The 15,985-nt window shown below is 43.0% G+C and overlaps 1 protein-coding gene across 11 annotated transcripts in view; it reads left to right on the top strand.

The window, feature by feature from the left end:
• Positions 1–15,985, top strand: part of DTNA (dystrobrevin alpha) — a 201,531-nt gene that overhangs the window by 108,743 nt on the left and 76,803 nt on the right. For all 11 annotated transcript variants that reach the window (XR_009558021.1, XR_009558022.1, XM_060277852.1 and 8 more), the window contains exon 4: positions 14,919–15,132. Coding sequence is in view for 9 of the 11 variants with exons in the window: in XM_060277852.1 (XP_060133835.1) it covers positions 14,919–15,132 (214 nt within the window). In the remaining 2 variants the exon portion in view is untranslated. The remainder of the gene's footprint in view (positions 1–14,918; positions 15,133–15,985) is intronic.

Below are 15,985 nucleotides of genomic sequence, written 5' to 3'. Positions count from 1 at the left end.
GGTGATGAGGATTTGTGGCATTCCTGTTCTAAGTTCCACCATACTTTAAAAGTTACAATCTAGCTTTACCCTTACAGTATAATGACATCAGTAGTACGTAATTTCTTTTAACTTGGAACAGAGGGTAATGCTATCGTGTTCTCTGGTTACCTAGTTCTTTCATTTGATTTATTTACTATGCCTCTGTTTTTGTGACCATCAAATAATCTCATTTTCCTCTCTTCCCTGAAAATGTCTTTGTTTTGGATTTGCAAATCCTATTCACATTGCGTAAGATTAAAAATATCTATTTAAGATACCCAGACTCTTACTCCACCTAGGGGTTCGGGGAACATCATCTAAAATTGCTGTTGCTGTGTTCCAACAGAGTATAAACTTATATATAAATGTCAGTGTGCATAATATTTTACCCAAATCCCATTTATTTCTTGCTTTTCTAATTTATATTATTTCCATTTATTGCTGATAGCCCAAGATATTTTTGTGTTAACCGAAACTGTTCCTCTATTCTATTGCTTGCTACTGTCATCCAGTGCATTTGATGATGCAGCATACAATTTTGTGAGGTGCTATCGAGGCAATAAACACTGGATTCTAGTATTAGTCAGTGAATGGGGATGGATGGGTGAAGTTTCAGTAGAGAATGATGCAGTGTAACTCTAAACAAGGCATCCCCAAACTGCGGCCCTCCAGATGTTTTGGCCTACAACTCCCATGATCCTTAGCTAACAGGACCAGTGGTCAGGGATGATGGGAATTGTAGTCCAAAACATCTGGAGGGCCAAAGTTCAGGGGTGCCTGCTCTAAACATATTTATTTGGAAGTAAGTATCTTTAAAGGGACGCGGGTGGCACTGTGGGTTAAACCACAGAGCCTAGGGCTTGCCAATCAGAAGGTTGGCAGTTCGCATCCCCGTGATGGGGTGAGCACCCGTTGTTCGGTCCCAGCTCCTGCCAACCTAGCAGTTCGAAAGCACGTCAAAGTGCAAGTAGATAACTGCTTCCTACAGCAGGAAGGTAAACGGCGTTTCCGTGTGCTGCTCTGGTTCGCCAGAAGTGGCTTTGTCATGCTGGCCACATGACCTGGAAGCTGTACGCCGGCTCCCTTGGCCAATAACGCGAGATGAGCACCGCAACCCCAGAGTCAGTCACGACTGGACCTAATGGTCAGGGGTCCCTTTACCTTTACCTAAGTATCTTTAAAGTCAGTTGGACTTCTTGGAAAACATGGTTAGCATTGCACTGTTAGGGACTCACAGCTTTACAAACATTATTTGACTACCATATAATCTGCAGCTGAGTTTACATTTATTCTAGTTACTTCAATATATTCCTTTAAAGCACATACATGTTCTCAATGTGGATTGGCTAGGTTTGCCAGATAGAATTAATTATGTTATTGATAATGTACTGTACCAGTAATTAAGTGGTATATATGCAGCTGAGCATAATGATGTATACAACCCAAAATGGACAGGTGTCAATTTCAAAAAGACTGACCCTACCGAACAAGATATAGCCTAGTGGAACAGTGTGATTTGGGTGTATTGAGTTGGTTTAGTAGCAAACAAAACATCAACCAAATTCCCCAGTAACCTTGAAGTTTACTGCTTCTTCAGAGCCTAATGCTGGTTACTTTTCAGAATGCAGTTTTACTTGGTTGGGTTACAGAAACTTAATGTCCAGTTAACTCAAGTTTAGAATGACACTCTTCTTCTTTCATTTCTGCTTGGTTAGTTAGTCTCTTGGTTCTATTATTCATGTCTTTCCTACATATATATATATATATATATATATATATATATATATATATATATCACTTTTTGTATTGTTAGGCTGCTCAGAACTCATACATTGTCTTTGTACAGTGGTACCTCGGTTTACAAACACAATTGGTTCCGGAAGTCTGTACTTAACCTGAAGCGAACTTTTCCATTGAAAGTAATGGTAAGTGGATTAATCCGTTCCAGACAGGTCTGCGGAGTACTTAAACTGAAAATACTCAAACCGAGGCGTACTTAAACTGAGGTATGACTGTAATCATCACAATTTTGTAAGGTAGGCTAGTGTTATTATTCCCATATTACAGAGGCCGGGTTAAGGGCAGTGAGAAAAGCCTAAGGGCACCTAGCAAGTTTATGAATGAGATGAGATTTTAAGTGTGGACAGCTCATTTCACAGTTCAGACTTTACTAGCTAGGACTGCCGTGTGCCTGACGCAGTAACATTGTAAATTAGAAATGGGGTGAAGTCATGACCAGCATTTGACAGGTCAGTTGCCATAATAACAATTCTCAATAAAGCATTTTTCTTCTTCTTTCACCTCCATAATTTCTTATTTAGTCATGTTGAGAAAATGAGAAAGCTAACTCTGTAACCAATCTATACAGACATTGGTGCAGATACAAATATATTTTTTTTCCCTTTGAAACAGCAGATTTCTTAAGGGAACAGCAGAAATCCATACGCCTTGTTTTTTGTTATTTTGATGCAATACGAATATACTGTATGGTTAATATGTAAGAGCACATATATGTGGCACTTACTAAAATATGCACACTGCCATCTAGTGGCTTGTAATGTAGCTTTCTCTAATTTGTATTACCTCATCCTCAAAGTGGTATAGAACTCAGTATCTGAGGCAGACTCTTGACAAAATGCAAGTGTTTCCTCTTTTATATGAAATCTCAAGCCACTTCTGGTTAAATACTGCTTGACCTTTCAGTATTTCCCAAGCAAGGCTTGCTAATTTTATTCAGTGCTGTTGCTTTTAATATACTTTCCATCAATTTATTTTGGACAGAAGTTAGGGGAACAGGTCTGTCAATTCGTGGATTGTCTGAGATCCGCTTAAACAACAGTAGTCTGCTAATTCTCCGACAAGGATGCCAGTCCTAGCAAGCTTATATGTTTTAAGCAAAAACTATTTTGAGCTCTTAGAAATGTTGAGTGAAAGCCATCTGGTCCTAATGACTAACTAGCTGGTTTAGTTTATGAATGAACACTACACATGTATTCCTTGTCCACTGTTTTTAGACAGCTATTCAGCTGCACTCCCTGTAAAACTGGTTCATGTGTGGCTGTCTCTCACACACCTTTGTCTGAAGTCTGGACACAAATTGGGCTATTATTAAATTTAAGCCAATCTCAGCTGAGCCACTGGACGCCAACTGTGGGTATGAGGGTTGTAATGGAAGACCCATTGCAACTTTTCTTAGGAAGAAGAAAAGCATGCTTGCTTGTTATTCACTGACCAGTCTCATGAAGCAAAGAATAAAACAAGGAATTCGCTTGACTTCCCAGCTTTATTCTGCAAGTCTTATAAGGTGCTTTGTGAGGGCTTGTCACAAAGAAAGTAAAAGCTTTTCTTGTGTACCCATTTTTCAACTTCAACTCTTAATGGTCCTACTGCTTCTCTGGCTGGTTTCTATCTTCTGGAGTATTTAAATAACTGCCTATAGTTTCTATAGCTTCCTTAAGTGCCCTAAATATGTAGTCCTTCAGAGGTATGTGTGCACACCACAATGCAAAGGGCCTACCCTAATGTTAGGCAGGATAGGATGACTGCTTCAGACAGCTGGTGATGAGTATGAGTGTGGAGCAGGGAATCCTGGCAAATGGCTGGAGGAAAGAGCTACAGGAGGAAGCCAAGTGGCCTGCGCTGTGCCCCCAAGCTAGCCTGATGCTCTCTAGTGTAGTGGGAGGGAGGATGTTGTCAGCGGCAAGTCTGGTTGGATTCTGTACAAGGAATTGCCGGGGGGGGGGTTGCTATCTTTTCCTCAGGTAGAAAACATCTCTTGATCCAGCCCTGGATACAAATAGATATGTCCTTGGAGTTTGTACAGCACTAATCTACATTACTGAACTGGTGGTTTTAAACCAAAAAGTGATTTCCCTGTTCATTCACAAGAGCAACTGAAGTACACACATCCAAGATACCTCTGGCTGCACATGTGCTTCAAGCTGAGAGGAGGCTCACATAGCTTTGTAGAATTCTAGCCAAAATGCTTCTATAATTCTTCTCTCCTCCATGCTGCTCATAACACCCTTGTTAAAGCCATTTAGGGAGCTTTGTGGCTTAGAACTGATTTCAGTGTGGGATGAGATCAAAATTCTCAGGATTTTGTATCAAAATAGGAGCTGGGGCAAGGTTTCATGAAAGCCCCCCCCCTTCCCACCTTTCTGTGGTCTTTGAGGTGGTGGTGATAGTGCATATGCACACATGTTTCTACTGCTGTGTGACATTTGCCCATAAGACATAAGACTGGGGTGAGGGCAGGAATAATTGCTTTTGCTCAGCTTTGGGCTTGGCCATCATCATTGCCTATTCAAATCTCACTGCCTGTGTGGCATAATCACAAATCTGATTTGGGGTAAGTGCAATGTTTGCTGCCCTCACTGTGATATTTTATGGGTAAAAATGTTAAAGAGAAAGTGGCTCCAGCAACAGGGAAAGCAAGTAGAGATGATTATGATTATGATTATTATTTATACCCCGCCCATCTGGCTGTGTCTCCCCAGCCACTCTGGGCGGCTTCCAACAGAAATATTAAAATACACTAATTTCTTAAACATTAAAAGCTTCCCTAAACAGGGCTGCCTTCAGATGTCCTCTAAAAGTCTGTAGTTGTTTTTCTCTTTGACATCTGGTGGGAGGATGTTCCACAGGGCGGGTGCCACTACCAAGAAGGCCCTCTGCCTGGTTCCCTGTAACTTGGCTTCTCATAGCAAGGGAACCACCAGAAGGCCCTCGGCACTGGACCTCAGTGTCCGGGCAGAACAATGGGGGTGGAGACGCTTCTTCAGGTATACTGGAATGAGGCCGTTTAGGGCTTTAAAGGTCAGCACCAACACTTTGAATTGTGCTCAGAAATGCACTGGGAGCCAATGTAGGTCTTTCAAGACCGGTGTTATATGGTCTCAGCGGCTGCTCCCAGTCACCAGTCTAGCTGCCGCATTCTGGATTAATTGTAGTTTCCAGGTCACCTTCAAAGGTAGCCCCACGTAGAGCGCATTGCAGTAGTCCAAGCGAGAGATAACTAGAGCGTGCACCACTCTTGCTAGACAGTCTGCAGGCAGGTAGGGTCTCAGCCTGCGTACCAGATGGAGCTGATAAACAGCTGCCCTGGATACAGAATTAACCTGCCTCCATGGACAGCTGTGAGTCCAAAATGACTCCCAGGCTGTGCACCTGGTCTTTCAGGGGCACAGTTACCCCATTCAGGACCAGGGAGTTCTCCACACCTGCCCGCCTCCTGTCCCCCAAAAACAGTACTTCTGTCTTGTCAGGATTCAACCTCAATCTGTTATCCGCCATCCAACCTCCAACCGCCTCCAGACACTCACACAGGACCTTCACCACCTTCACTGGTTCTGATTTGAAAGAGAGGTAGAGCTGGGTATCATCCGCATACTGATGAACACCCAGCCCAAACCCCCTGATGATCTCTCCCAGCAGCTGCATATAGACGTTAAAAAGCATGGGGGAGAGGACAGAACCCTGAGGCACCCCACAAGTGAGAGCCCAGGGGTCTGAACACTCATCCCCCACCACCACTTTCTGAAGACGGCCCAGGAGGAAGGAGCGGACAGGGCTGACCCTACGGCAAGGCTGGGCGGCGCACGGCTGCCAGGGGGCACTGCGTTGCTGCGCCTGCGGCAGCGGCACTGCGCGCTACGCCCACCAGACAGCCGCGCTGGGAAACAGGGCAGGGGGCGCCAGAGGGATCTTCACACCAGGGCGCCAGATATGCTTAAGACGGCCCTCGGAGTGGAACCACTGTATGACAATGCCCCCAACCCCCAACCCCTCTAGACGGTCCAGAAGGATGTTACGGTCGATGGTGTCAAAAGCCGCTGAGAGAAAACACTTGAATCTATGTTTACAAGACCTCCTTTACCCCCATGGTCCTATTGACCACCTGCTAAGAGTTCATATAGGAAGAAAATGGTTAGGGTTTAAAGAGGTGCAGACACACACACACACACACACAGAGAGAGAGAGAGAGAGAGAGAGAGAGAGATGTTACAGGAAAGTAATTTTAGCTTCTGAGACTTTTCTTAGAAAAAGAAACTCCCCTCCGTAGTTCATACTTAAGGATTCTAAGGATGACACTCTTCCACTTTAGGAATGTTTGTGACATACTACCTGTAACTGTGACATACTAGTGAGACTGAAATGACATCATAGTATGAATTGCATCATAGTAGGACATCCTAGCAACCAGTAGCTTGCTAGGGTAAAAAAAAAAAGCCAGTCTTTCCTCACAGCTGGTCTTTGCTAGCACAAGGTTTGCTTTCTGCAGGGTGCAAGATCTGCATGGCTCTGCCCAATGGTTAGAAGCTGAGCAGCTGAACGGCACAGAATCTTGTTTCTGCTGTGCAGCAGCTAAATCAAACTGGAAAGATCGACCTACAGGGCAGGGAAGCAAATATTCATTGTCTCGCCCCTCCCCCCTTTATCCCCTCATTAGGTGTGTTTCTGTATAACAGTGTGGGTGGGTTGAATGAACTTTTAAGAGAATAAAAGGAAGTTGTGTTGATAATCAGATCTCTGCTTCTTCTGATGTAATTACTGTTTTCTAACCAAATATATGCCCTCTTCTGTACAGTGGAGAGATTGCAGGAATCGTGTAAAAGGTAACTGCTAAGTTTCTGTAGCTTCTTTCATTCCCAGGTATAAGATGTGAACAGGTCCTTGAAAGGAAGATTCTTTGTAATCTCTTCCGACATAACTCCTTTGAGGATGGTATATGAAACAGAAATGCAGTAGCTCCATTTCTTTCTTTCTTTCTTTCTTGTTTGTTTGTTTGTTTGTTTATGATAATGGATTGTATCTTCACCTTATATTTAGTTAGAGGCATTGTATGATAAATGATAAAAGACAAAATGATGAAAGACAAAAGTGGAAAGTACCTAACAGAAGCAGAAGACAACGCAACAGACCTATCGAAGGGTTAACCCAGACTCCTGGTTAACTGGCAGCAACATTCCATGGGAGGCAGGGCCTGCATGGGGTTTAAATGGAAAGGGGAACAGTTATGTCAGTTGGCGGTTGGGGGTTTTGTGTGGGAGCTTGGGTGGTTGTGGAGAAGGTAGATTTAGAGTAGATGAAGTAGTTGAAAGATATTCTGTTGTTTGATTACCAAGAACGTTACCTGTGAAATTAAGTTTGTACCAATGTTACCAGAAAGCAACCATTAAGATTCAAGCCAATAAATATCCATCTTTAAAGTGTCATACCAGTAATCGTCTATTTCATTTTCCAGCTAAGGTATCCAGGAACCCAGTTGGTGGGGAACTCTTTTAAACTGTCAAAACTGCCTTTTAGAGGAGGAAGGTTAGTTTGTGGCTGAGAGTGCACCAAGAAAAGGAGGGGGGCTAAAGGAGGAGACAGGTTCTGAATGATAATAAAGTTACCTCAGGAAGGAGGCTAGCTTTACAGTGAGGGAGTTTCTAGTGAAGTGAAAACCCTTATCTGAGTACACATAGGAACAGTCTTATAGCCCCAAGTCTATATAGGTACCTGGTCACGTTTAGGCTGGAAGAGGACTCTCTTTTATTTTTGAAAACCCACAAGTGCTAGAGGGTTTAAAGAAAGGCTAGAGGGATAAGTGGGAGGTTTGAGTTACCTCAGAAATCCCTGTTAGTGCTTTTAATAATTGAGAGGTCAAAGTTATAAGACTGAAAGTGAGAGGACTTTCGTCGCAGAATATTCTTTGTAATCTCTTCCAACATAACTCCTTTGAGGATGGTATATGAAACAGAAATGCAGTAGCTCCATTTCTTTCTTTCTTGTTTGTTTGTTTGTTTGTTTATGATAATGGATTGTATCTTCACCTTATATTTAGTTAGAGGCATTGTATGATAAATGATAAAAGACAAAATGATGAAAGACAAAAGTGGAAAGTACCTAACAGAAGCAGAAGACATCAAGAAGAGGTAGCAAGAATACACAGAGGAATTATACCAGAAAGAAATGGAGGTCTCGTACAACCCAGGTAGTGTGGTAGCTGACCTTGAGCCAGACATCCTGGAGAGTGAAGTCAAATGGGCCTTAGAAAGCACTGCTAATAACAAGGCCAGTGGAAGTGATGATATTCCTGCTGAACTATTTGAAATTTTAAAAGATGATGCTGTTAAGGTGCTACACTCAATATGCCAGCAAGTTTGGAAAACTCAGCAGTGGCCAGAGGATTGGAGATCAGTCTACATCCCAATTCCAAAGAAGGGCAGTGCCATAGAATGCTCCAACTACCGCACAATTGTGCTCATTTCATGCGCTAGCAAGGTTATGCTTAAAATTCTACAAGGCAGGCTTAAGCAGTATGTGGACCGAGAACTCCCAGAAGTGCAAGCTGGATTTCGAAGGGGCAGAGGAACCAGAGACCAAATTGCAAACATGCGCTGGATTATGGAGAAAGCTAGAGAGTTCCAGAAAAACATCTACTTCTGCTTCATTGACTACGCAAACGCATTTGACTGTGTCGACCACAGCAAACTATGGCAAGTTCTTAAAGAAATGGGAGTGCCTGATCACCTCATCTGTCTCCTGAGAAATCTCTATGTGGGACAAGAAGCTACAGTTAGATATGGAATAACTGATTGGTTCAAAATTGGGAAAGGAGTACGACAAGGCTGTATATTGTCTCCCTGCTTATTTAACTTATATGCAGAATTCATCATGCGAAAGGCTGGACTGGATGAATCCCAAACTGGAATTAAGATTGCCGGAAGAAATATCAACAACCTCAGATATGCAGATGACACAACCTTGATGGCAGAAAGTGAGGAGGAATTAAAGAACCTTTTAATGAGAATGAAAGAGGAGTGCAAAATATGGTCTGAAGCTCAACATAAAAAAACTTAAGATAATGGCCACTGGTCCCATCACCTCCTGGCAAATAGAAGGGGAATAAATGGAGGCAGTGAGATATTTCACCCTATTTTTCACTCCATAGGACACACCTGACCAAAGGACGCACCTAGTTTTTAGAGGAGGAAAACAAGAAAAAAATATTTTGCTTTCTTGAATTGTCCTAGGCATAGCAGCCAACTCCTAGAGGCCTAGGTGCCTTTGCGCCCCCCCCCCCCATTAAATATTTGAGAACGCTTCTTTTGCAAAGGGGGAAAGCTCCATTTTTTAGGATCAGCTCAAAGTTGCTGAGTTTCCTTGCAAAGGGGAAAATCCTGTTTTTATGGGGTTCAACTCACAGTTCTGCAACTTCTCTAGGAAAGGAAAGGGACCCATTTCTACAGTTTCCAGACAGATAATCTAATCAGCCAGTGACATGTCTCCCTCTGCAGACAACAATTGAGGCCTAGGCAAGGGGCCAGGAGGGGCCAGGAAGGGAGCTAGTTCTCTTATCTCCCTCTCCAATCTCTTGCAATCAGCTGCTGAGCGGGTTCCTTTCTCTTTTCCCTCCTTAGCCTTTAGCTCTTTCTTTTTAAAAAACAAAAACAGAAAACTATCTGCCTTTAGCCCCTGGGCAATTCGGCTACAGGGACCACACATTCGCTCCATAAGATGCACAGACATTTCCTCTTACTCTTTGGAGGAAAAAAGTGCATCTTACGGACGAAAAATACGGTACTTTCTTGGGTTCCATGATCACTGCAGATGGTGACAGCAGTCACGAAATTAAAAGACGCATGCTTCTTGGGAGAAAAGCAATGACAAACCTAGACAGCATCTTAAAAAGCAGAGATATCACCTTGCTGACAAAGGTCCGTATAGTTAAAGCTATGGTTTTCCCAGTGGTGATGTATGGAAGTGAGAGCTGGACCATAAAGAAGGCTGATCGCAGAAGAATTGATGCTTTTGAATTATGGTGCTGGAGGAGACTTTTGAGAGTCCCAGGGACTGCAAGAAGAAAATCAGCTCTGAGCGCTCACTGGAAGGACAGATCCTGAAACTGAGACTCCAGTACTCTGGCCACTTCATGAGAAGAGAAGACTCCCTGATGTTGCGAAAGATTGAGGGCACAAGGAGAAGGGGATGACAGAGGACGAGGTGGTTGGACAGTGTTCTCGAAACTACCAACATGAGTCTGAGCAAACTGCGGGAGGCAGCAAAAGACAGGAGTGCCTGGCGTGCTCTAGTCCATGGGGTCACGAAGAGTCAGACACAACTAAACGACTAAACAACAACAACAAATGATAAATGAATAGGAGCTGGCTATTAAAAATGCACCCCAAAGTTCACCAGACTATGCCATATAATTCCTATTAGGCAAACAGTGGCACCCTCTGTTTGAAACGCCCTCCCACCAGATGTCAAAAAGAAAACCAACTACCAGACTTTTAGAGGACATCTGAAAGCAGCCCTGTTTAGGGAAGCTTTTAATCTTAATCTTTAAGAAATTAGTGTATTTTAATATTTCTGTTGGAAGCCGCCCAGAGTGGCTGGGGAAACCCTGCCAGATGGGCGGGGTATAAATAATAAATTATTATTATTATTATTATTATTATTATTATTATTATTATTATTATTCAGTTGAGTTTTACCGTAGTTCCATATTGGCCATAGTCCCTAAGAAAAAAATGTTACAACACAATGCATAATGGGTGGACAGCACAACTCACAATTTGTAGATAGTTAAAATGAGCAAGAGCTCGGCCAGCCAAAATTAGTTTTCATTACAGCAGTCACATATGATAGCAATTTACAACAAGAGATTCAATAGAAGTAGCAGGAGATTTGGATAATGCAAAAATGTGAGATGCTGACTTAATGAGTAATTCTTTATATCAGTTATCTGATCATTTCAAGATCTGACTGGTTTCCCTTACCCAAAAGCAGTTGGGGAAGAAACATGTTTCTAACCAATATATATCCAAATGTTACGAGATCCTTAGTTTCTCCCATGTCACAAAAGCATAGGCCAAATCTAGACATAATGTAAGGCTGTGAGCCTGTGCTAGGCTTGGGCTCAGGAGCTGCCTCTTCCTCCTCCTCCTCCAGTGTCTGCTGCCCTCTCCAACGCCACCATCCTTTGCACCTTGAGCAGAGGGGGTACCCAAAAGAGGACCATCAATGATGGCCCAAAGGTCTGGGAGAGGTTCATACAGGATATCCATGGTGACATGAAATTGTATGCAGGCAAGAATATATATTTTTGTGGGGGGAGGTCTTCAAGAATAAGGTCTGTCAGACTGCCTATCCCCCCTTTGTTTATAATGCTTTGCAACAGCTGTGATGCAGATGGCCCTGACTGGGCAGGCAGCACCCCGCTTCAGTTCTGCAGTGAGATTAGGCCCAGTGAATAAAAAGAGACCCAACTACTAAGTAACCATTTGCAATTCTGTTCTGTCCATAAAGAGGCTGCTCAATTCTTTTTACAGGCTGGTAACTTTTGTGAGCTTCTTTAGAGGCTGTGCCATATTCAGTTGGGTTTTTCTTACCGTTTAAAGTGTTCTCATTAACAAGATGGGAGAGAATAAAACAAGTTTGAAGTCTCAGTTTATTTATTCAGTAAGCAGAGTTTAAAGAGCCTGCAGCAGAATACAATCCACCACTGGAAACCCTTGGGGCAACTATTCAGTAGACAGATTTTTTAAAGGCTGCATGCCCAAAATGACTGATGAGGGGCATCTCTTGCCCCAAAGGTTTTCTGTTGTGTCTCCATTTATTTCAATAGACATATCTGGGTTTTGCAAGATTTTTTTATTGATTACTTCTAAAAACCCTTGAGGTGTTAAGTATCCAAAGGAAATGTTTGCAAAAGCCTGATTGTTTTTAAGCTTGAACACAGAGATGTTAATGCATCCTTACAAAGCCATTCTTAGCACTCCTGGGTGGGGTGGGGGTGTGGAACACAGGAACCAGGCTTGTGGGATTTTTTGCCAATAGAGATCCAGCCGGCGCCTTCTGGGTCAAATTTTAAATGCCTACTGAAAACTTTTTTATTCTGCCTGGCAATTAAGAATGTATCTTTCTACAATGGTCTATTGAGGTCTGTTTTTAACTTTTTAATACATGATTTGTTATTGTATGTTTTATGTATTATTGCTGTAAATCACTTTGATATTTTTTCTTCTGATAAAGCAATAAATACCGTTTTTTCCGTCTATAAGATGGGAGGATTCTGATTTAAGAAAATGAGGGGGGGGAGCTATCCATGTATAAGACACACCCAAATTTTGGACATTATTTATTAGGAAAAAACCTAGTCTTATACAGGTGGCGCTGTGGTTAAACCACTGAGCCTAGGGCTTGCTGATCAGAAGGTCGGCGGTTTGAATCCCTGTGACAGGGTGAGCTCCCGTTGCTTGGTCCCAGCTCCTGCCAACCTAGCAGTTCGAAAGCATGTCAAAGTGCAAGTAGATAAATAGGTATCGCTCCAGCGGGAAGGTAAACGGCGTTTCCATGTGCTGCTCTGGTTTGCCAGAAGCGGCTTTGTCATGCTGGCCACATGACCTGGAAGCTGTATGCTGGCTCCCTTGGCCAATAATGCGAGATGAGCGCGCAACCCCAGAGTCGGTCACGACTGGACCTAATGGTCAGGGGCCCCTTTACCTTTACCTTTAGTCTTATACACAGAAAAATATGGTAACTGTTTTTAGAAACAAGTACAGTTATTTGACCTCTTCTCCTTCCCCCACGACCTCAGTGTGACTAACAGAATCAGGTTGTGTGTGATTTAGATCAGACAAATGATGCTGTGAAAGGTTAAAAACTTCTTCCCTAGTAGAGCCCTTCCGGTCAAAGTCACCTTCCCCAAACTGCTTTAAAATGAAACGAAAAGTCAGAAGATTGCTTCATATAATTTATGTGTCATAATTTGTTTGTGCCCCGGAATAATCCACATGTCCATGAGTATTATGGGACATGAGAGGGGAAAGAATCTTCTTTTAAAGATTACCTTAATACCTTCAGAGGAAAAGCAAACAATCTTTCAGATGTTTTCCTACTCATGGTGTTTGGGAGGGAGCAAGATGGAGCAGAACTTTTGCTCTTAATCTCACACTCCCTCTCACGTGTTGTTTGAACTCCAGTGTGGTACACCTGAATGTGGCAAGTGTGCTAATAGATTCAAGAGGCTTAAGTTCTCCCCAGGAAAAAAGAAAAGAGATTCGGGCATACACATGAAGCAAGTTTTTTTTTTTTAAGGAAAGGGTAAAATTAAAGTTACTGATGATTTCACATACTGTACTAAATCAATGCCAATAATGCTGGTAAATCCACACTGGTCTTCAGTATGTCATAGCATTTGGTCTTCTGTCCTTATAAGCTGCTGTTGCTGAGGTTTATAGAATTCAGCTTAATGGTCTTTGCCCTTGCACTAGCATGAGATTGAGACCCAAAGTGCATGCATGCCTTTCTAAGGAAAACCAGGTTGGGGAGTGGGTATTTCAGGGTGGAGCAGTGGAAGAAGATGCTTAATCCCTTTCTCACCCACCTGCAACTTCCCATCCCTGAGCACTATCCCCCAGATCTCGTGTCTCCAGACACCTAGTTCCCCCTCATACTGCTGCAGCTTCCTTGCCCTGTGTGGTATGTGGTTGGCGGTTCGAATCCCCGTGGTCCCTGCTCAGTCCCTGCTCCTGCCAACCTAGCAGATCGAAAGCACATCAAAGTGCAAGTAGATAAATAGGTACTGCTCCGGTGGGAAGGTATATGGCATTTCCATGCGGTGCTCTGGTTTCGCCAGAAGCAGCTTAGTCATGACACGGAAAAACTGTCTGTGAACAAACACCAGCTCCCTCAGCCAGTAAAGCGAGATGAGCGCTGCAACCCCAGAGTCGTTCGCGACTGGACTTAACTGTCAGGGGTCCTTTACCTTTTTATATATGGATTCTACTAATTTCATGCATGAGATCAAAAGGGATTCTAGCATACTGCAGTCCTGAATCACCAAATGTCTTGGAATTTGGGTCATCTCAAAGGGTTTGCCACATGTCAAAGTAGCTCGTGTGGAAGTTGATGGGCGTTAAATGGCATGTTGGAGAGAGCCAATCTGTGCTGGAGCAGCCTGTTAGGACTGGACTGTCAGCTTATAGGTGCAAAAGCTACATAAAGCTCAGAATTGAAAACAAAAACCTCCTCATGCCTTTCTTTTTCTTCATTTTGCTTTATAAAATATATTTGGCCTTTTATTAATTTACAGTTTCAATACTGCTTTGGCACACAACATGTTTTATAATTCTCTACAATTCTCTATACAGTAAATATGTGTCCAATTGCCTGTAGTCATTTTTTCTTTTTCTTTTTAATGCCATTCTGGTCTAATGAAATGAGCACCTGAAAATGAGACCTATGTTTCCTTTGTGTATAAAAATGACAATGTTTTGGTGGGCAAATGATTTTATTTTTTAGAGTTGTTGCATCTCCTCCTCTTGACTCCTCTTACTGCTGCTGGCTCCCTAAAAACTCCCATCAAGGAGTCTGTGGCCCCTACGCGTCACTGGTAGGGGGTGGGCTTTTCCCTTGTCAGCCATTTTCAGGGTGCACCTTTTTTCTTCCATTTGGAAAGCACAGAAGACATCACTGATTCCCCTTGCTGTGCATTGGTTCGGGGGACAGACTATCCCTCCAAAAATGGCTTGGAGGAGGAAGCCCCTCCTCTGCTGAGGACCCTTTTTGCCCCAAAAGCCCATGGCAAGGGTGAGCTTTTTGGGGGGGTGTATCCTTTGCTTCCCCCACATGCATGTCAGTGGACACAGGACTGCTATTTTGATTTTTCCAAACTAGACCTGTAAACATGGCATCATGGGAAAAGCAAAACGAGGCCACTCCAAATTGTTTCACTCCACCAATTTCCCTTTGAAACAATTTTGTACACCCCCGCAAAGAACAACAACAGATCTAAGCATATATTTTATCTATCTGTCAAAATGCTATAACCTAAGATAGGATTGTTTTCTGTCTCTTTTGTGGCCTTTTATCTGATTGTTAGTACTATCTTGCATCCTACATAGTGCACTTAGTGGATATTTGGAATGTAATAGAAGCATTGCGGGAAAATTCATTGAACAACCTGGATCCGAACATAGAACTGAATGTGGCTCGGATTGAAGCTGTCCTGTCCACAGTTTTTTACCAACTGAACAAACGCATGCCAACTACCCACCAGATCAACGTAGAGCAATCCATCAGCTTACTACTCAACTTCCTGCTGGCAGCTTTTGATCCGTAAGTTTTCCTTCTAATTTTATTGATTTTAATCTTTCCACAGAAAAATAAGACCAAAGTGAAATATCGGTTTGACCTTGGCCTTGGACAAAGTGAAATTCCCGAATTACTGTTGTTGTTCAGAACTTTCTTAATTCTGACTATAAAGGCTAAATGTTACACATGTAGATGTATGCAATATTACCTTGTTGCCTCAGGGATTGGAGAAGTGGAGTGGAGGGAATGCTTAAATCTTTCCCTCCCCACCATTGTCTGTCTGTCTGTCTGTCTGTCTGTCTGTCTGTCTGTCTGTCTGTCTGTCTCTCCCTCCCTCCCCCCCCCCTCTCTCTCTCACACACACACACAGAGAGGGGGGGGAGGGAGGGAGAGACAGACAGACAGACAGACAGACAGACAGACAGACAATGGTGGGGAGGGAAAGATTTAAGCATTCTCTCTCTCTCTCTCTCTCTCTCTCTCTCTCTCACACACACACACACACACACACACACAGAGAGAGAGAGAGAGAGAGAGAGAGAGAGAGAGAGAGAGAGAGAGAGCGCTTTACCAAAAGGGCCATTGCAGTAGTGTGCATGTAATATCGAGTTTGGCCCCTAGCAGAACACTTCAAAATGCAAAAATTTTCCATTCTTTGGGTATTATTATTGCTGGTGGGAACATCTGCAACAGTGTTTTTTCTGCAGCAGTGGCATGGGGTTAGTGGCTTATTGTTTGACAGAAACTCTTTTTGCTGAAGCTTAGGCAGCTGTGAGCAATTTCCCCCCTTTTCCTTGTTAATGTAGCAAACTGTGAGATTCCAATAGAAAAAAAAAATGGCAATAGAATTCATGCTATTACCACTGCCTGAAGACTG

This window comes from Zootoca vivipara, chromosome 8 (assembly GCF_963506605.1).
Source record: "Zootoca vivipara chromosome 8, rZooViv1.1, whole genome shotgun sequence".
Classification (NCBI taxonomy): Eukaryota; Metazoa; Chordata; class Lepidosauria; order Squamata; family Lacertidae; genus Zootoca; species Zootoca vivipara.
Note: the sequence above shows the minus strand (reverse complement) of the source record. Positions and strands in the feature narration are given on the sequence as shown.